General features: G+C 36.3%; 3 protein-coding genes across 4 annotated transcripts; 2 read left to right on the top strand and 1 right to left on the bottom strand.

The window, feature by feature from the left end:
* The first annotated feature begins 269 nt into the window (after positions 1–269).
* Positions 270–8517, top strand: LOC120275312 (protein MEI2-like 4). The gene is made up of 15 exons (XM_039281845.1): positions 270–700; positions 1172–1289; positions 1560–1605; positions 2150–2497; positions 2727–3163; positions 3274–3432; positions 4083–4199; positions 4295–4443; positions 5029–5123; positions 5227–5595; positions 5918–6578; positions 6661–6745; positions 6854–6922; positions 7138–7317; positions 7733–8517. Exons 2-15 carry the CDS (start codon positions 1191–1193, stop codon positions 7886–7888), a joined length of 2970 nt encoding a protein of 989 aa, XP_039137779.1. The 5' UTR covers positions 270–700; positions 1172–1190; the 3' UTR covers positions 7889–8517.
* Positions 8518–10742: 2225 nt separating this feature from the next.
* LOC120276541 lies at positions 10743–14213 on the top strand. Of its 2 annotated transcripts, none has more exons than XM_039283305.1 (6): positions 10743–11091; positions 11624–11987; positions 12790–12860; positions 13498–13596; positions 13716–13878; positions 13992–14213. In XM_039283305.1, exons 1-5 carry the CDS (start codon positions 10789–10791, stop codon positions 13812–13814), a joined length of 936 nt encoding a protein of 311 aa, XP_039139239.1. In that variant the 5' UTR covers positions 10743–10788; the 3' UTR covers positions 13815–13878; positions 13992–14213. The 2 variants fall into 2 exon arrangements, with proteins under 2 accessions (XP_039139239.1, XP_039139238.1); XM_039283304.1 differs by having other exon boundaries at positions 13716–13894.
* A 647-nt stretch (positions 14214–14860) lies between these two features.
* LOC120276436 (E3 ubiquitin-protein ligase ORTHRUS 2-like) lies at positions 14861–19715 on the bottom strand. Its single transcript, XM_039283180.1, has 10 exons — positions 19422–19715; positions 19146–19390; positions 18381–18913; positions 17691–17816; positions 17341–17440; positions 17159–17220; positions 16607–16709; positions 16155–16287; positions 15773–15990; positions 14861–15642 (listed from the first exon to the last, which is right to left on the bottom strand). Exons 1-10 carry the CDS (start codon positions 19615–19617, stop codon positions 15094–15096), a joined length of 2265 nt encoding a protein of 754 aa, XP_039139114.1. The 5' UTR covers positions 19618–19715; the 3' UTR covers positions 14861–15093.
* Between the last annotated feature and the right edge of the window lie 1400 nt (positions 19716–21115).

Genomic DNA, 21115 nt, shown 5'->3' with positions numbered 1-21115 from the left:
TGGTGGTTTTCATTCAGCTTCTCTCTTTATATATGCACATTTAAATTTTGAGTTATTTTAATAAATATATAATCACTAAAATAAATTTTTTTAATAAAAAAACATAGTAACATAATAATTATATTGAAAAAAATCATAAATTTATTAAAAAATAAAAAAAAATTAGTTAATAGGTAAAGGGCAATCCAGTAAAAAAGAAGAACGCCGTCAACATCAGAGAGAACAACGGCGTTTATCCACAAACACCGCCTCCGCGCCTTTTTCACCATTTTCTATTTGGCCCCCTCGAAAATCTCCAAATTATATAACGCACCTTCCCCGTCCCTCTCCGGCCCCGGCCGGGTGCGAAACCTCGCTCTCGCCGGGCAAAGTTTTCACCTGAAAAGAAAAAAAAAGGGAGTAAAACGTAATTAGAGATAAAAGGAAGGGTCTGAATAGAATATTTGGGGGAAGCGGTCTTGCTTGCTTGCTTGCTTGCGATGAAGGGGAGAGGGATGGGCATCGAGGGATTGGAAGCTCTCGCACGGCACGGATCCCGAGGAGGTGGCTTCGCCCTCTCTCTCCGGCTCTCTCCTTGCCTTATGGCGTAATCTATTCCCTCTCCGGTCGCCTCCTTTAAATCATCGCGCTGTTGGGTTGTTCTCCTGTGCGATTTCGTGGAGTTTTTCGTTGAGTTTTGGGGGATTGCAAGCACGATCTGGTGAGGATTGATGTGTTTGTTTGTTTTTGTCCAATTTGGGCGGGGTTTTTGTTTGGGATTTATTTTTTTTTTTTGTTTTGATCGGGTGGAATTGTGATCCTGGTTTGAATTCTTAGTGTTTTTCTTATGATGATTTTTTGTCGGGAAATATCTTTGTTTTTAGATGTCCTCTTTTTTTGGGGTTAGATTTTCGTGGTTTCCCCGAAGTTCTCCGAGAAAAATGTCATTTTTTTTTTCTGTTCACTAAAATTAGAAGACAAATTCGACTTTTTGAGTGAAAATTAGTTGAACTGACTGGCCTTTTGCTGAAAAGGTTGATTTTTTTTGTCCTTCAAATCGTTGCTTTTTTTTACTAAATTTGATTTTTCTGTGGATGTTTCTGTTCCCGATTTGATATGAAATAAATGTCAATTTTGGAATTCTTTGATCCGATCCCTGGGTGAATTTTTAAGTTTTGTTTGCGTTTTTCAGTGGACCGGGACTTTGTAGGATGCCATCAGAGGTTGTGGATCAGAGGCGATTGACCTCTTTCTCGTTGTCATCCCCACAATCATCGTTCTTTTCTGAAGAAGTTCGCTTCCCTGCCCAGGTATATTGACTTCTTCTTTCAGTTATTCTGGTTTCTCAGGGAGCTGCTGCGTTTCTTTATTAGAATTCACTTGCATTGCTTAGCTACTTTGCTGCTGTATTTTAGTCAGATTTGAGGCTCTGAATTCCTGTGTGTTTTGCCATTATTTCTCTGTTTTTGATTGGTGGAATATTTTTGACCCTCAAGTCTTATTGCTGGGTTAAAAATACTGTTCTAATTATGACAATGAATATTTTCAACAATTCATCGTTTTTGTGCATTTCCTTGCAGCGACGAATTGGGTTTTGGAAAACTGATTCGTCTCCTGATCATCATGGTGAGTGGCATCTCTAAAGTTTCATATTTGTTCTTGATTGTTGGTATCATATAAATGTTCTGTTTTTCCTTGCTAATAACCTCAGCAAATAGAGTAGGTCATTCTTTTGGATAGTAGGTGTAGGCCAATGAGCTGCCAAGTGGAAGAAGTGCTGCATGTTTGTCTTTAATGTGCTTAGTTTTGTTATTTAATTGTGCTATAGTTCTGTTCATTGATATTGTAGTCATCACTATGGAATGTTGTTAGCTGTTGCATTCTTCAGGTTTCAAACAATTAGAATCTTTGTTTTGGTGTAAATTGTCATCTGAAAACATGAGTCCACTGTGTAGTTAGTATTAAATTAAAATGGTACTCACGATTGAGACATCTTCTGAAGTGCATACCTATAAGTACAGCAAGGTTTCTTGAGTTTAACCACCCTGTGGTCTGCTGATCTGTTGATTGTGTAGCATTCACCTCTTTTCTTGTTTCTATTTCATGCAAATATGTCATTTTCTTTTTGTCTGAAAAACTACATTTTACACTTTTTTTATATGAGGCGCAGATGGGATACCATTAATGTCAGAAAGTCAGGCAGTTTCTTCATCACCAATGGAGAGACTCACTCCTGTAGGGGAAAATACTAAGGAATCATTGGAACCTCCGCAGGCCCTTGTTTTCAAAGAACAAAAATCTAAGCTTAATCTTGAGCACCATATTGTGGGAGCAGAGAGGGCTTCTAGTCTCTCCGTCACTTCTTGGAGAGCACCTGACCGGAATTTCCATTTTCAATCTAATCGACCTGTTGAACCTGAACCACTGTATATGGAGGGGAATAAAGTTGATATGAACAGGGTTCATCATGAGCATGTTCTCTTCTCAAGTTCACTGCCAGCTATGTTTAACAAAAAATGTAAGTGTTTCCTCTCTCATTTCTATGGATGCTTTTGCTGTCCAATTACAGGCTGTTGATGCTCTGGAAACCTGAACTGATAGGATCCTATGTTTATATGTATTATGATTCAAATGTTGGAATTAATTTTGTAGTTTTGGTCTCAAAGAATTTTTTGGTGCCAATAGCTCGAGTGGCAGTTTCCAGGTTATTTTTTTTAACTTGGTTCTATTGTTTCTTGGAATTGCAGTGAAATTAACATCAGATGATGCTCCTTTTGGGCAATCCAACGCTAGTGTTCATTCTATCTATGAGGAAGATGAGCCGTTTGAGTCTTTGGAAGAACTTGAAGCCCAAACTATTGGAAACCTCCTTCCCAATGATGATGATGATTTGCTATCTGGAGTGATAGATGACCTTAATTTTCTACCTCGCTCTGCTAATGGTGATGAAGTTGAAGATGATATTTTTTGCAGTGTTGGCGGTCTTGAACTAGAAGTGGATGATAAAAATGGTTGCTATAGATCATCCGAAATTGTTGGTGGGGAGAATGTGAATGATCAGGATGGAGGATTGAGTAGCCGATTGGCTGGTGAGCATCCAAATGGGGAACACCCCTCTAGAACTCTTTTTGTAAGGAACATCAATAGCAATGTTGAGGACTCTGAACTAAGGGCTCTTTTTGAGGTATTTACTGATTTCAGTTATTGTAACTTCCCATGTTTGATTTATCCATAGTGCAAATGTGATGCCTCTGCATGCCCCTTTTACAATGGCATTCTTTTTTAATTTTTCAGCAATATGGAGATATTTCCACACTATACACAACATGCAAGCACCGTGGTTTTGTTATGATCTCGTACTATGACATAAGGGCTGCAAGGAACGCAATGGTGGCTCTTCAAAACAAGCCATTGGGACATAGGAAGCTTGATATTCATTTTTCAATTCCAAAGGTACTTAGAAGTTAGAATGCATGACATTCTTTTTTCTTATACATGTCATTGCCGAATATTGCTATTGGAACACCAAACTAAGTTCCCCCACAAATATTAATTGCTCAATGGTTGTGGTTGAGCAATTTGCAGAGATTTATAATAAATAAAATTTTCTGGATTAGTTTCCGTAGGGAAGTCAGAGAACATTACCAAAATCCAAGGATGAAGAAGCCGTCATCTTTGAGCGTGCTGTAGTAGTTGCATGGGCTTGATGTGTGTCCAAAATAATATCACTATTGAGGGAATTTACCACCATTTAATTTCAAAGCAATTCTAAGTTGACATGGAATTTTCTTGATCTTTACTTTGGTTTACCAAATTTGGAAGAAACAATTATTCTTGTTTTTGTTGATAATAATATCTATGTGCCACTTTTCCCTTTGGGGTATGCCTATTTTGAATCATCCCATCCTGAGAAAAACTGAACTTTATCTTACTTCAATAAATTAAAAAACAAAAAAAAACAATGTTATAAATGGCTGCAATCAGGCACGCTCCGTGTGATACTGTAAAATTATATTCCTTTTCAGTTCTGTAAATGTACTGTAGAGAGAAATTATTGCATTCTTGTTATGCAGTAACCTCAATTTTATATTGCTTGTGATCAGGACAATCCTTCGGGGAGAGATCTTGATCAGGGCACAGTAGTTGTATTCAATCTTGATTCTTCTGTTTCTAGTGATGATCTTCAGCAAATTTTTGCTGTTTATGGGGAAATCAAAGCAGTAAGATGGCTTGAACTTAAATCTGCACCTTTTTTTTTTTTTTAATTTTATTATGAAGATGGTTTAATTTATAGAATCACCTGTTTCCCTATCAGATCCGAGCAACACCTGACAAACAACACAAGATCATAGAATTTTATGATGTTAGAGCTGCTGAGGCTGCTCTCTGTGCTTTAAACATGAGTAACACGAGAGGTGAGAGCATTAAGCTAGAAGTCACAAAGCCTGGAGGTGCAAGATGGAGGTATGTTTTTGGCAATTGGGCATGTCTGGTCATGAGTTTGGGAAATCTCTCTTTAAAAACAAGAGCTTTTGGTAAACGCTATAATTTGGAGCTTTTACCTGCAAACTCTATTCTACTTCAATTTTCAGCTTTTAAACTCTTGTGGACATTCTGAAAACAACAGCAAACAAAGTCTTTAATCATATTACTCTTATTGGGTGGGGTATTCAGTCATACTTTTTTATTTAATATGCAATTTTAAAAATATACAAGTGCATATTAATGCACAAAATCAACTCATGTTTATACTAGGTATTTCAAAGTTTATAATGAGGTATTGATTCATAAGGATAGTTACATTTTAGCAAGTGCTGTATTTTTTTATTTTATTTTATTTTTATTTTTTTTTTTTTGGGGCATCCCCAAACAGGTTTGTTGGCTCACTTTCATGTTCTTATGGCTTTCTATACTGATCATTGAAACTGTTCTTTAAAATATTCTGTACCTTTTCTGACTGAAAATTCAATCATTCAATCCTGTTGTGAAAACCTTTTTCTGCTTTAATTTGCTGGTCAATTTTTGACTTATTCCATCTCTTTTGGGCAGCTTAATGCAGCAGTTTCCTTCTGATGGCAAGCAAAAAGAATCCAGTGGTTGTAGAATGGGAAGCCCATCAAACAGTTCTCCATCAGTGAGTAATGGTATGTTGCTTTACTGATTTTTTTGTTTGTTTGATGATTTATGCTGCTTGGATATGCTTCCATGACATTTGTATCTCATCATGATTTATTCCTGTTTCTGCAGGTTTGTTTCCCCGTGAGGGAGCTATGCAGAGTTTGCATTCAGCTATCCGAGGACCATTTAGTCCTTTTATGGAAACAGATTTGAAAGGAATCTCTTCGGGCATGCATCATATTGTCTCCTCTCCTGTCAGAATTGCATCAGTGGGCAATCATAGTAATCAGTCTGGCCCAGCTGAAGTTACCCATTCAATGGGACAGCAGAACTTATGCAGTCCTTCATTCCACCCTAATTCTCTTCCAGAGTTTCATAACGGGCATGCGGGCAGCCTCCCTTATATTAATTCCAGACCTGGTGATGGAATTGAGAACATACATTTTATGAGAGTTGACTCTAGCAGCGTCAACAGCCATGGTTTTGAGCATAATGAGGGTAAGTGCAATGAAAAGCGAAGTCATTTGATTTTAACTGTACTGCTGGAAACAACATATCCTTGTTCAGAAGAGAATGATGAATTTCTTTTAATATGTCTAGTATCGAACCTCAATCCTGGTTATTGCTTGATCATCAGTATTCTCAAAATATTCTTCATGTTGTATCATTTTATATATAAAAGAGGGCTTTAACTTTCTGAATGGATGAACTGCCTTATATGCTTATCATCTGTGTATTTCCATCATACCTCTGGCTGTTCAATTTTTTAAATCATCATCCTTATGCTTGTTAATCACTAATGTGTTTCTTTATTTTGCAGCATTTGGTGCTCCAGCAAACGGCAGTTGTCCTCTTCATGGCCATCAATTTGTTTGGAACAATGCTAATGCGTATCACAGTCACCGATCTGGTCCCATGATGTGGCCGAATTCTGCGCCATTTATGAGCAGTATCTCTGCTCACCCCCCAACTCAGATGCATGGACTTCCTAGAGCACCTTCCCCTATGATGAACTCAGTTCTTCCACTGCACCACCACCATCATGTCGGTTCTGCACCAGCTGTAAATCCTTCACTTTGGGAGAGACGACATACCTATGTTGGTGATTCCATTGAACCATCTGCTTTTCACCCTGGATCGCTTGGAAGCATGGGTTTTTCTGGTGGTTCTCCTTTGCACCCGATGGAACTTGCCCACAATATATTTCAGCATGCCGGAGGAAATTGTATGGATCATCCAATGCCCCTTGCGCACATTGGAATTCCATCACCTCAACAGAGGTGTCATATGTTCCATGGAAGGAGTCCCATGGTCCCAATGCCTGCTCCATATGATGCTCCAAGTGATAGGGTAAGAACTCGAAGAACCGAAACAAGTGCCAGCCAGGCTGATATGAAAAAACAATATGAACTTGATATTGATCGTGTTTTTCGTGGGGATGATTCACGCACTACGCTAATGATTAAGAATATACCAAACAAGTGAGTTTTCGTATTCTTCTTGTTGAGCGGTTGGTCCAATTGTGTTACTAATCACTGTATTTATTCTGTACATGCATAACAGGTACACCTCAAAGATGCTACTGGCTGCTATTGATGAAAATCATCGAGGAACCTATGATTTCATCTATTTGCCTATAGATTTCAAGGTATTGGAACTATTCAACTTTCCTCATAACAAAGACGCTTCCATCAGTTGGTTCTTTCTCTATTATCATCAGCTCATTTGCATTTCTCCCATGGTTTTTCCTTTACAGAACAAATGCAATGTGGGCTATGCTTTTATCAACTTGACTGATCCTCAACATATCATTCCGTTCTCCAAGGTTATGTTCAATGGTTAACATTGTAGTAAATGCTTTGCAACAAAAAAGAAAGAATTAAATAATAAATCATTGTAGTAGGATGCAAAAACAGATATGGGCTTTATACTAGTAATTTACAAATAATATCTAGCTTAGCCTCATCTACTATTCTGCTAAGTTTTTCATATGCATTGAAGTATTAAGAGAGAATGCTGAGGTGAATTAATATTTTGCAGACATTTAATGGAAAGAAGTGGGAGAAGTTCAACAGCGAAAAGGTAGCCTCACTTGCATATGCAAGAATCCAGGGTAAATCAGCTCTTATCGCCCATTTTCAGAATTCGAGTTTGATGAATGAGGATAAACGCTGTCGTCCGATTCTTTTCCATTCAGATGGCCCAAATGCAGGAGATCAGGTATGCCACCTGTAGTATCTTTTCTCAGTTTCACTCCTATGATGGCTAGCAGATGCAGAGTGTTGAGGAAACAGCTTGTAGGTCTTACCATAGAAACCTCCAACTCAATCAACCTTCCTTGATAAAGGTTTTGAGATCTAACTCAAACAACACCGCCCTAGTCACTGACATGTTGCAATTATTAGATGCATGCTAAATCTACCAATGTGACACTGCAACGAAGCTCTGATGCAATGTTAAATGCAGACCAAACATATTATTTAGATTTGATTCGACCCAAAAATGTAAACGGATAGAATGAAAGACGCAAACTTATATATTAAAACCCGTATTTGCAGACGACTTGGTCCTATTAGTTAGTCTAATAGTACTTGATATTTCTGAGTCTTGATTAAAACTGTCTTTGGTTTCACAGGAGCCATTTCCGATGGGTGTGAACATTCGTTCGAGACCAAGTAGATCAAGAACTCCAATCCATGAAAACCATGAGGAAAGCCCATCACACTCACCACAAGGCGAAGAATCATCCGACAGAATAGACTCTTCTTCCGGTCCTTCCAAAGACACATAGTGATGATCCAAAGGACCCTAGTCACTAACCCTGAACTGAAAGAACTTTAACACATTCCCATCATTTGAATTTCCCCATTTCCGTTTCATTCCTATATATATATATATATATCCTAATCGTGTACTCCTAATGCTGATACAAAAGCTTCGGTGTCGCCTCTTGGTTATCTCTGAGCTCTGCAGATTCTATGAAAATGAAAATGTATCAGAGGCTAATGTTGTCGCTATGAATGGGTGGAGTCGAGATTTTGGATGAATATGTAAGAAACAACAAAAAGACATAAAAAAAAAAGTGTACAGGAGCTCCCGAGTTCGCAGCTGATGATGTATGGTTTGCGAAGTCCGTCGTATGCTGTTAATTACTTCATTGTATTTTCGCTTGTTTGGTCATCTCATCGATCGATCTTTTTATCGATTGTGAGTATTTATGGAGGCCCCATGGAGGGGGTTTTGTTCAAGGTATTGTTGATGGTGCCCTGTGTTTGGGTTGTAGAACATCTATTTATTGTTGTAATTTATGAATTTTGGGGGTGTTCTGTGTCAACTGATCTTTGTTGTTGCCTCTGTTTTATGGTCTGTATTATCACTTTTCAAACATACCAATCATTTTATGATGTTGTGGAGATTTAATTTTAATCATATATTAAGTGGTTTTAATGTTCTCTTAGTCTTATTCTCTTATTTAAACGCTAATTATTGTGTTTACTCAAGTATATTTAAAACTAAATAAATATGTAAATTTTACAAAGAAATATCTTTTGAATGGCAATTTGTCACTGGCAGCTGAAATTTAATTTTATTAATTTAATTTTATATTTTTAGATTGGTTGCATGTATTCTATAGCATTAACAACCACAGCACTCTATCAAATCATCAAAAATATAAAAAATGAGATAAATCCAAATACAGCAACACAAGCTTCTATCAAATACTGCAGAATAAAAACAATTTTTCTTTTAAAAAATTTCTGTGAAAAACTAGTGAATCCTTTATTAAATTTAAAACAAACATCAATTTATCTACCAAATTACTAGAAGTATAGGAATGCTTTTAGTTTTTTAAAATCTAGTAACATTTAATGGTGGTCTACCAATTGCTATTTGTATTGTTAGTATGCAGAGTTCCTGTTGTTTATCATATTTTGAAATTGTTAGGGGGTGTTAAATACTCTTAGGTATTGTTTGACAATGGCCATCCCTGGATGACATCAATTAATGTAAATTCTATTACTATGTATTATTTTTTTTGTTAATTAATTAATTTCAAAAATGTAAAAATAATAATTAATTATAAAGGTTTTAAGATAATATATACTTTAAGTCAATAATTTTTTGGTCTGACACCAGTTTATTAGGTAGGTTGTTTCTTTCAACCAAAAACCTAAAATCGAACTCCAAAACTCAAGTAAAATGAAGGCGTTGATATATTAATTTTATATTTGTGCAGGTACACAGATTATTGTTTACTAAGAATATTTGTTTACAGTCATTAGATGATGATTCAACGGCTATTATTTATATAAATACTATACAGATTTATTGTTCATAATTAATGTGCACCACTGTGTAGCATCGTTTGACACCATCCAATACTGTTTAGAAATGAATTTTAGCCTTTAGATGATGATCTAATAGTTAGTCTTTAGAAATAAATTTTAGTCATTAGTAATTAATTAACCATAATAAATAACTAATTATATTTTTTAAAATATTTATTATTATAAATAACTATTTAACTTTAAATAAGAAAACTAAGTCATAATAACTATTTAATTGTTAAGTTCATTAATTAAATAAAGGGTAGGATCGTCATTTTACTTCTTGTAGACAAGAAAACTTCTAAATAAATAAATTTCCAATCATAATAGTTACGATTTTTAAAACTTTTTTATTTTAATCATGCAAAAATACATAGTCTTTGAATTGAATATATTTTAAAATAAGGGGTAAGATAGTTATTTTACTTCCAAGGAGTGTTATTGCTCTCAAGTTTGAGGTGATTGTGACTCTTTGCTCAATACTCTCCCATGCCTTGATCAATGCTCTCTCACTCCTATTACTACACACCTAAACAAGGGTTTATCCCTTGTAAGTAATCATTTCCATTCCATTGATGCCAACTAAACACTCCCTAAATTTCAAAGAATGTCCTTATAGATGATAGATCCTGTTTATAAATATATATATATATACATGTATGGTAGAATACTCTATTTAACTCTTTTAATATAGTCAATCTATTTTTTGGTCTCTCTAATATAATTTATCCCTAGAAAGTTTTTTTTTAATATTTAGAAAATGTAAGTCCCTCTCTAATAAAATTTGTCTTTATGAGAGAATTTATTCTTAGGAGGGAACCTCATAGGAACAAATTTTATTAGAGGAATCAAAGAGACAGATTGACTATATTAGAGGGACTAAATAGGGTATTCTAATATATATGTATATATATAAATTAGGTTAAAATATCAAAATGGTCCTCTATTTTGTGTTTTCTGCCCTTTTAGTCCCTCTAATATAAAATCCGTTTTTTTGGTCCTCGTATTTTCACATATTTGTCTTTTTGGTCTCTAATTGACGGATCTGCTCTTTTAGTCTTGATGAATTAGAGGGACCAAAAAGAATGAAAATGTGTAAATACGAGGACTAAAAGAGTGGATTTTACAACTAAAGGATAAAATATGCAAATACAGGACCAAAAAGGCAGATTTTATATTAGAGGGACTAAAAAGGTAGAAAACAAAAAATAGAGAGACTATTTTGATATTTATACCTATAAATTATTACCAAAAATTCAGATTTCAAGGGGACCAAAAGGCAAAAAAACCATATCATAAAAGAGCGGTGGAGAGAACGCGCGGAAAATAAAAAAGCAAAGAGAGTTCTCAAAGGTCATCAACCATGGCGTTGTTCGCAGTTTCTCCCTCCGTCTTCGTCGCCGCTGCTCCACGGCTCCACCTTAATCCATGGAGGATCAACTCCTATCCCTCCTCTTCTTTGCTCTCTAGAGCTTACTCTCCCGCCACCGCCAGCTCCATCACTGGAGCCCCTTCTCATTCCAAGCAAAACCCTTGTTCTATCGTTCGTTGCTCTAGATCTGTGAGATGTGGGGCGTTGGGAGAGGGTTCCCAGCAGAGCTTTGATGACACGGTCTATCAAGGGTTTTATGGACCATGGACTGTTGATTCTTCAGATGTTCGTGAGGTATTATCTATCGCTTTGTTATTGTTCTTTTCATCTCTTCTGAATTGATGCAAGTAGAGGAGTTCATTGTGAGTCTGTGATAAGTGGAATACTATAAATGGATCCAATTTTAGGAATTTTGTTTGTTCTGGATAAATATTTTGAATATGATTGAAATTTGAGCACAGGCAATTGAAATTGTAATCATATTTTTTTTTTCTTGTTTTGTTTATGATCATTTATTGATCTTTGGTTGAATATTAATGAAGAAAAAAACGCTGAAACTGGTAATCTTATTGCCATTTTTTAAGAAATATTCGTAGCAAACTGCACCTGCGGAAATGCCCAATAGATGTAAAAGAGCTTGTACTGCTATTCATACTTATGTTTTCTCTCGTTCATGTATACCCTTGTGGATTATTTATTTTATTTTATTTATTTATGGCATATAAGCACTTAAAGTTTGTATTTTTATGGATACTTTTGTAGAATCCATATGATATCTGTGGCCAAATCCATAACAGGAGAATGTTGCAATTGACAACCCGTGCAGGTGGTGTTATATAGGTCTGGATTAGTGACTGCTGTAACAGCATTTGTGATTGCCGCATCTTCTGCTTTTCTGCCTGAAGGGAATGTGGTGGCAGATGTTATCAAGCAAGATATTGATTTATTGTATGTTTTTGGAGCAGGAGGTCTTGGATTGTCATTGTATTTGATTCATATATATGTCACTCCAATTAAGAGGTTCCTTCAGGCATTGTGGGTGATTGGTGTGATTGGATCTCTGGGAACATATCTAACCCTTGCAAGGCCTCTGGAGCAAGGATTGGTGCAGTATGTTCTAGACAATCCTGCTGCTTTGTGGTTTGTTGGGCCTCTCTTCGCAGCTTTAACTGGTCTTGTTTTCAAAGAAGGTCAGTGTTGTGGCATTTGTTTATTCTGTGTCTTGATTGTCTAGAGCTCTTCTATAGTTTCATCAAATTCATGCTATATATCGAACTTAAAATGAATGTCTACTATGGCTTGATTAGGTGGTGCAGATATTTTCCTTACACTATGATATCACCCGCAGCCTCTCTCATGTACTGTTACGCTTCTGAATTCCCCTTTGTGTTTAATACTGTGAGGTCAATGAGAACATGAAAATTACCTCCCTTGATGCAACACCATTTGTCCCTTCACATTTTACTTTTAGTTTTAAATATTCAGATCAGAAATTATGCATGTTGCTCATATATCAAAGGTTCATTCTTCTCTAGGCCTACATCCTACACTGTAGATTTTATTATAAGTTATTCTAATTTTTAAATTATGGGAGCTCTTTCCTGGTTGGCCCTACTTAGTGGCCAACTTAACATCTTACTACAACTTATTGGAAGATGCTGTCTTGCCTCAATCCTAAGCCACACAGATCATCAATGAGAAAATCTTATGAAAGCACCAATTTATTCTCATTTTATACTGGATTACTTTTGCCAGACATTTGATGTATGTCCAGGATATGAGTTATCTGGTATTTCTGTGTTTACATAATCAGAATTTCTTCTTTGGATATTCAGTTCATGCGCTTGGAACTGTTGTTATTTGCTCACTCGCTTAGAGTAGATCTTGTCTCCATTACTCTGCTTACTTCAGGAAAATGTTGAAGTAATCAAAATAATTTTTGTGATGGTCTCTACTTCAGTAAAGATTTAATTTTAACATCTCCATTTGCAGGCCTCTGTTATGGCAAGTTAGAAGCAGGTGTCCTGACATTCATCATCCCTGGACTGCTTCTTGGTCATCTGGTATTTTTCTCTAATTACATTATGTATTAGTTTCTTTCAGGATTTTAAAAAAGCAGAGTGTTGTTATGAGGTTCTTGTAGGCTATGCATCAGTAGAAGTTCATACAGTCAGATTTATCAGGTCTCAGTTTGCCCCATCTCCATTTTCTTTAAATGATCACTTTTCCGGCTCTTTTCAAGTTTGTTAGGTATATTCCTGTTAGTAAAACCAGCTATGATTATCAATCTTACTCGTAATAATAAATCTTATTCTTGGGTTTTCATAAAGAGAAAAAATTGTTTAAGTTTTTTTATATGCTAAGGTTATCAAGATTTGTAGGGGAATTTTAAATGATTCAGAAATGATTCACAGTTTTTAAACTTGATAGATCATCTAAATATTATATTTATGTGCAAGTAAACTTGATAATTTTAGTTGCCTGACCTTTTGTAGCCATATCAACTTCCAATGGCCCTGTTTTCTATTTTGGATTTTCATGGAGTAAATATTTTATGGAATTTTGGCATGAACAGAAACTTTTAAAATGCCTGATTCACATGATAGCTTGGTCAAACATTAACTTAACATGTCATCTATTTCTTTGTCGATATACCAGCACATAAAATTCTTACTGAAAGATTATATTTGGTTTTTATAGTCAGGTCTGATGGATAACCAGGCAAAATTAAGTCTACTAGGTGTGTGGATGGCTCTCTTTGTGGTATTCGCAGCAAGGAAATTTCAACAACCAATTAAGGTTCATTTCTTGTTAATGTTTATTGTTACTTTTGTGATAATTACTCCACTGATTCTAAGGTTTACAAGTTCCCAATCCTGCAACTGTTTACCTAATTTTGTCTCTTCATATGGTTCAAGGATGACATTGGTGACAAATCCATATTCATGTTCAATGCTCTTCCTGAGGAGGAAAAGAATGCATTGCTTCAGAAACTCGAGGAAAAACGGTCAGATTAGAAACTTTAATAATGTCTGAATGAGAGGCACTCAAAGCTCTCGGTGTTGAGAGTGTATAAAAGAGGTACTTGAACTTATTGGTAAGCTTCTGACCTAAATATATGCTTCCTTCTCATGCACTGCAGTATTAAACTCAGCTTCCTTTGTTAGACCTGAATTAATCTTTTATCATGCCAGGTATTCCTGTTAATATGGTTAAGAGTTGAAACTAATGGCATGTAAATAGCTATCTCCGAACACTAGAAAGATGCATGTAGCTTGTACCAGAGTTCAGTTGTACTTTTTGTGTGTGTGTGTGTTTGTTGCTTTAATCTTATGGCTAGACAAGTTTTCTATTGTATAAAGGTGGATTTTCCAAATTGTAAATTATAAATTGTATATTGTTTTGATTTTTCATGAGACCAGTTGGGTAAGTTGTCAGTTAGTTTTTTTTTTAAATTTTTGTGACATGGAATTGACAAAGAAATATATTTCTGAAACACCATTCAAAGTTGATGAAAATTGGAGAAGCCCATCTCAAATTCAGTTATTTTTACCAGGCTGTATTAACTTTGGAACTGTGATCTCTAATTAGGTGCTGACCTGGGGCAGTTCCATTTTGACAAATTCATTAGACATGTTACAAAAAAAAAAAAAAATCTGGTGAAAGAAAACCAAGCTGTTTTTCTTTTCATATATAAACCAACATGGAAATGCTACCTCTAAGACCAAGACTTTTGCCTAAAAAAATTTTTTAGACAGCCCTTTTCTCCATCTATATTCCTTTGCAAGCAATGTAACAATCATTCCTCAGTGTGTAAGCAATTGCAAATTCTTTTTAAAGTTAATGATATATATATAGATATACACACATCAAAACAAAAAGCTATTATCAAAATGAAGCCTGTGACACTTAAACTAAACAATTCATTTTGGTTGCAGACTTGTAGTATATCATTCTGAAATGAACCTGGCAGCTGTAAGTTTCAATACCAAATACAGCAAACATGTTCAAATAAACACATTTTACTTTGTATGCCAAAAGAAAAATTCCATTAAACATATAATGAGCAGTAAACAATCTTACTAAATAGCCGCAAGGCAAAAGAATAACTAACTAAAAACAGAAGAAAATATTCTACCCAACTCTGCAGCAAATTTAAGATTCTAAGATGGAACAGATCAGTTCAGATAATTTAAGATTAAACACCTTTCTACCCATGTTCTCCCGTTACAAAATTCACATGTTCAAACTCGCAGAGGTACTAAGATTGACAAGATCTAGCTTTTTAGGGTCTTCTTAGCGGGTAGCCTGATTTTGAACTGCATTTGCATTCCTTTTAGTGGAAGCCCTAGTAATTCTGGCAGGCGTGTTTGATTTTTCATTCTCTGCTTGTTTCAGCTTACTGGAAGCCCTGGTAATTCTGCGAGCAGTACTCAGGTTTTCTTCCTCAGTGTTTGTTTTTCTCTTCTTGGAAGCCCTGGTAATTCTGCCGATCGTACTTGGGTTTTCTTTCTCAGTATTTGTTTTTCTCTTCTTGGAAGCCCTGGTAATTCTGCCAGCCGTAGTTGGGTTTTCTTCCTTGGCGTCCTCTGTTTTAGAATTAACAGCATTAACAAGTGAATCTCCATCATGTGATGTTATCTCATTCAATGCTGTTCCATCCATTTGGTTGATTTGCTTATCTGTAGCTTTGGTTTCATCATTATTTGGAGCACTTTCATCCGACACCTTTCCATCCTCTTCAGATTTATCCAGTACATCACTTCCTTCCTCACTTGATCCGGCATTTTCTTCGTTGGACTTCATTTCTATAGAATCTATTAGATCCATAAGCTCCCTGTTAACCTGCAATAATCCAATTATGCAGAATTTTCATGGTCAGAGTTGCTTTTATTTGTCTCTGAATTTTCTTTTCTGTTGTTTCAAAATGATTCATGAGTTCACATTTGATTATTTAAGACAATTTGGTTCTTACTTGTGGATTTTGTAAAAAATCTGATATGTCATTTGGACAAGAAGGGCATTTCTTGACAATTTTCTGTGTTCGAAGGGTTCGTCCTCCTTCTCTCGTCCTCTCCCGCACAAATGATTGGTCAGTATATGAACCAAGCAAACATGACTTGCAAAAGTTATGAGCACAGGGAGTGGTAAGCGGAAAACTCATCAGTTTCCAACATATTTCACAGCTAAGTTCTGCAATATTAACCAAATTTCTTCACATAATATAAATAAAGAGTTCAAAAGCTGAAGCAAATTATTAACAGAACAACAGAATTTAAATGTCAAAAAAATAATAATTAAAAAAAACCCTCCATGTTTCACATAACTAGAGAAATAACTGTCTGAAGAAAACAGACCTTTAACCATCCTCTTCATCTTGGAGGCTTTATTAGCTAGTGGCCGTCCTTTTCTTTTTTCTCCTGAATGTCCAGTGATTATAGCCTTTCTGCTTTGTGGAGCAGACCTTGTCCATCTCCAACCATGACCTTCCTATGAAAATAGAAGCCAAGTCATTGACAGTTAACCAAAAGTTCCTGGCAGCTCATGAACAAATCAATCATAGCAAGAAATCAAATACAATCTTCTAGATGAAACAAAACATCTAGACTAACAAAATCAATTGAAATCATTGCCCGATCAATGTTGAGAAACCAACTATTAGTAGGTCACAGTATCGCATATTCAATACTATAGTTGCAACTAAAGACAAGATAAAGATAATAGTAACTAATTTCATAGTTACTCAAGATGCGACATCCAATGCAGACGAGGTTTTAATTAAGCAACCCATGAAGTACAACCCACATACATCATAATCCCATGCAGGTCTTTCCTTCCTCACAGTGACGTCAGTTGCATGCTTCAATTCCTTGATGGCAGGTAGTGGTCTTGGATGATCACCTTTTTCATCACTAAAATCCAAAATCACATGCAGTATAATTAATAGCAAAACTATATGCCATCAATTAGGAATTTGAATAAATATTGGGTTAATAGGTAAAAGGTCATGAGGAACACAGCATAAGACAGCAGGAAACAGTTGCCATTAATATACAAAATGGTTTCATTCTCTAACACCCAATACAGTATTTATATAGTATTTAAAATAGCCACAAATATGTCCACTCATGCTGCTAACTAGCATATGTATCCAAGTCCTGCCAAAGAATTTTGTGAGTAGTCTATCATCTTCAGTTTGTACATCATGCACAAATATTTTTCTTAGTGAAGACATATTCAAGACAATGTAATATAAATAAAGTACTTATTTTCAACAGACCACATTTTTACAACAATGGTTTTTCCCCGGCCGTGTGTGTGTGTGTGGAAGGAGAGAGAGAGAAAAGGAGATGATTTGAACCTTGTCCATGGTGCTGGTTCATTGTCACACCGAACAAATAAGTATCTGCAAACCTTAAAACCCTGAAACATAATTCCAAATTGTAATTTGAAATATAATGTTGGCAATTACAGAAACCAATAGGTGCTGCAATAACAGAAATTGTGTCACAATATTCTCACAACACAAGAGATAAGTCGTACTTGAATTCCCACTTTGCGCCAGCATTTCTCAATTCTGTAAATTCCATCATATCTCACGCCAGATTCAGGGGCATATGCAGAACGCTTCTCCTTATGTGACCTGGCCCAGGAGCAGATCTTATACAAAATTAGCTTGGTAAAACTAGCAAAGCTCATGTTATGAACCTTTTGCTTCCAAACTAATTTTACAGGTAACATTTCAAAGAAACAAAACTCAGAGTTAGCATCGGGAAACCCAATAGGAGTTACAGTGTTGAGGCAAACCCATTTTTGCAAGTGCTACTTGATTGGAAATGTGAAAGATAGTTGTCAAATATCATACCGTTGTTTGAGTAAATTGGATCACATACCTAACCACTCTAACAGGGAAGCCTTTTTTACAGCTCACTCGAAGTGCCTCATTATATTTCTCAAATTTTTGGTCAAAGGCATGCTCCTTATTTGTCCGCTTATTCCCGCTCAAGTCCCTTCCACCACTGAGCATGAAATTAAGACAGTTAATGCTTAGAAGCTCACTGGGATTATGTACATAAAAAAGTATAGCTTATAATGGATAATATGAAAAAGCAATACCAAAATAACTAAAGGAAATTAAAATTTAAAAAAAAAAGGCAAAGTATCATATGCTATGTTTTATCTTTTATCTATCTTTGGTGATATAGCTCAGAGTAAAACAAGATAGGAAAATATGAACAAGTATCTCCTGTGTTATCTGGATTATGCCAATAATCCAGCTCGTAACATATTGAGATATATCAAGACTCTCAAATAGTATACATTTCTTAGGGTCTTGGGTGCAAGTTGAAAACAAAACAAGAGAAAAATAAAACAATGGTACAACACAAGGGCAAGAATATAACAAGAGCTGAACTACCAAGCCTGAAATAAATAAAACTTAACAAAATTTGGTTAATTAGAAAACAAAATAAAGGCAGGTGTATCATGCTCATGATATAGTTCTTTTATTCACATAAGCCACGTGACACATAAACAATCAACTTGCCTGTGAGATGAAGAATTTAGATGAATTTTGAAAATACCTTCCAGTGTACAGGAACCAGTCCCCATGATCTTCATCATCTTCATAGCCCCCTGAAAGTGCAACAGATTGAGCACCATAATCAGATTGGCCGGCAATCCCAGCAACATGTGGCAAGTGTGCACCCCACTGGCGGCATTCCAGTCGATCTTCCCACAACTCACCCACTAACACCCCCCTGTTTCTTTTAGGATCATGCTCCGCAAGGATTGGACCAAAATGGTCAGGTGGCACGGTTACAAAGATCTGCCCGCTGCAAGCATTAGCTTTCCCAGCCTTTTTAGCTCTTTCTGTCGTAAACGCCTTCTCAGGTCTGTTCTCATTTCTAATAAAATGGTACACCTTCAATTGGCTGCTTGATGCAGCTGGTTTTGCTGTCCTTGCCACCCGGATAGCAACAACAAGTGCTGAATTAACTCTTGGCTGGGATGCCATTTTTGACGGTATAGGAGATCTACACTTAGCACAGGTGCGTTTACCTTGTCCAATCCATTTCTGAAAACATTTTAGACAGAAGTTGTGCCCACATGGTGTCTGCAATACAAGTTGATTCAAGTAGCCATTCAATAAATAAAAAAACTTTTGCAATAGTTTCGGAATAAATCACCAGATAAACATAAGTAGCAATGAATTCAATAGTTGATTTCTTTCACCAAAAAGATCTTATTTGTATTAGCTATTGGCTAATTGCAGATAAATGGAAGACAAAAACAAACAAAATGAAAACTTTTTAGAATAAAGACATAAGAAAAAAGAGATCAATCACCGTCACAGGCCTGTCGAGCAATTGCATGCAAAAAGAGCAGTTAAACTTTTCATCAAGAAGATCAAAAGCTTCATTTCCTCCGTTCTCCACCTCCTGCGAGTCCTCCCCCATTCTATCACCGCCACCAACAATCGCCTGCCGGCGCCGAGCCTTCTCCTTCTCCGTGAGAGATCCATCAGCTTCGATCGCCCTAATCGAAGCAACCAATCCACCCCCAGATCCTCCAATCGGCTGCGCTGCTGCTGCTGCTGCTGCGTCGGCAGCGGAAGGGGGAACGCGAGAGGTCTACCGGAGAAGCAGAGCAATCAGGGCAGAGCCAAGCGGAGAGCACAGAACCCAGTGGCTGCGAGAGACAAGGGGCATGCCACGGCGTGGCGCAGGTGCGGCACGGGATGGTCTCCAGCTCGGAGGCAAGCTTCTTGCAGACCATGCAGACGCCATCGATGTCGCAAGGGAGATCGATGGGTGCCATTGAAGGCGAGAGAAGGAGACCGGAGACGCACGAGGGTTTCTAGGGTTTGGTGGGGGAGGTGATGGTGAGTGGGGACCTCGATGAGGAGATGGAGAGAAAGAGGCGGGATTTTCGAAGCAATCTAAAATCAATAAGGGTTTGAATTTTCACGCGCTTTCCTTTCTTGTGAGATTGGTTTATTTTCCTTTTACACCCCTGCAAATTTTTATTTTCATTTTAATCCTTGCAATTTAATTACTTTTCGGTACTTTTTACTTTACTTTTTAAGATTAAAAAAATTAGATAAATTTAATTTGTAATTTAAAATTTATAAAAAATTATGTTAACTTTTTAATATTATTTATATTTTATTTAATAGAATATGTATTTAATGTGATTTATTAAAAATTGGAGAGGTATATTAAATATAACTAATATTTTTTTTTTTTTAGAAAGGCGACAAGCGCCGGAACCCAGGGACGGATACGTGGGGGATCAACGCTCACAACCGAACCTTGCCCTCACCTTGCGCAAGATAGGGATCGAACTCGGGAAGCCACGCTTGACACTCGAGACGAACACCCTACGCAAGGGACCCGGTGCCAATAGATCAAATGGTTGTTGGCATAAATAGGTAAGTAAAGTGAAAAATCATGAGACTTTTAAACTCGAGACTTTTAGTTTGGCGAAAATAATTTATCTAAACATCACCAATGATTAAAAACTTGCATTCTTTAACAAGTAGGTCATAACAGGAATTGAGCTACATTCTTCTATTGATCGCTCAAACAACAGACATTCCACATGACAATTATCCATTTGATTATTTTGGGTCAACTTAATACCTTCTTAATACCAAGCATTTCAACTATAGCAGCATCCAAAATACTTGGAAGTTGAAGAGCACCAATCGTTAAGAAGTTTCTATTAGGATCAATAGATGGTAGTCGGTAGCAACACAAGATATTGAAAATAAAATAAAGTAGGGAAAATAAAAAAAGACACCATAATTACGTGCTTGGGATTTTTTATGTCTATATCCACTGGGAGAAAAAGAAAAAATATTCCACTATAAAAATTATATTTTACAAGTAGAGATTTCACTCAATGCCTCTCAACTAAAAACCCCTAATACACTCATTCATCCAAGAAGCACTTTTGGTGTTTTTGTGGATGTGTGTTTAAAATAACATGGCCACAAAGGCCATATATTTATAGGCAAAATGGAGCAACTATGAGTCCATGCATTCATACATGGATGTAAAAAATTGTGGCTCCATGCATGTCAAAAATGGAGGCTTCATACAAGTTAAAACATGCTTGTCAAATGAAGGGTTAGCCTAGGGTTTGGGCATTGTAATTTGTCATAACTTGTGTAAAATTCAAGACATATTTTACTTGTTGAGTTGCTTGCGGTACATTAATACAAGGTTGTCGACTCGCATCGCCCAAGTCGTTAAACCGATAAAATCTGAACTCGACCACAAGACCAGCCCCTGTCAAACTCGTTAACCCGGAT

The sequence above is a fragment of the Dioscorea cayenensis genome, chromosome 14 (assembly GCF_009730915.1).
Source record: "Dioscorea cayenensis subsp. rotundata cultivar TDr96_F1 chromosome 14, TDr96_F1_v2_PseudoChromosome.rev07_lg8_w22 25.fasta, whole genome shotgun sequence".
NCBI classification, from domain to species: domain Eukaryota; kingdom Viridiplantae; phylum Streptophyta; class Magnoliopsida; order Dioscoreales; family Dioscoreaceae; genus Dioscorea; species Dioscorea cayenensis.
Note: the sequence above shows the minus strand (reverse complement) of the source record. Positions and strands in the feature narration are given on the sequence as shown.

What these genes read in the sequence shown, in the direction of transcription:
- LOC120276541 (XM_039283305.1), top strand. Translation starts at nt 10,789, where the DNA reads ATGGCGTTGTTCGCAGTTTCTCCCTCCGTCTTCGTCGCCGCTGCTCCA. An exon ending in TGGTCTTGTTTTCAAAGAAG is followed by an intron (nt 11,988 to 12,789) that starts GTCAGTGTTGTG and finishes CTCCATTTGCAG; the next exon opens with GCCTCTGTTATGGCAAGTTA. An exon ending in GACTGCTTCTTGGTCATCTG is followed by an intron (nt 12,861 to 13,497) that starts GTATTTTTCTCT and finishes TGGTTTTTATAG; the next exon opens with TCAGGTCTGATGGATAACCA.
- LOC120276436 (XM_039283180.1), bottom strand. Translation starts at nt 19,617, where the DNA reads ATGGCACCCATCGATCTCCCTTGCGACATCGATGGCGTCTGCATGGTC. An exon ending in GAACCAGCACCATGGACAAG is followed by an intron (nt 16,710 to 17,158) that starts GTTCAAATCATC and finishes TTTGGATTTTAG; the next exon opens with TGATGAAAAAGGTGATCATC. An exon ending in ATTTTTTACAAAATCCACAA is followed by an intron (nt 15,643 to 15,772) that starts GTAAGAACCAAA and finishes GGATTATTGCAG; the next exon opens with GTTAACAGGGAGCTTATGGA.
- LOC120275312 (XM_039281845.1), top strand. Translation starts at nt 1,191, where the DNA reads ATGCCATCAGAGGTTGTGGATCAGAGGCGATTGACCTCTTTCTCGTTG. An exon ending in TTCGTCTCCTGATCATCATG is followed by an intron (nt 1,606 to 2,149) that starts GTGAGTGGCATC and finishes TATGAGGCGCAG; the next exon opens with ATGGGATACCATTAATGTCA. An exon ending in ATATCATTCCGTTCTCCAAG is followed by an intron (nt 6,923 to 7,137) that starts GTTATGTTCAAT and finishes AATATTTTGCAG; the next exon opens with ACATTTAATGGAAAGAAGTG.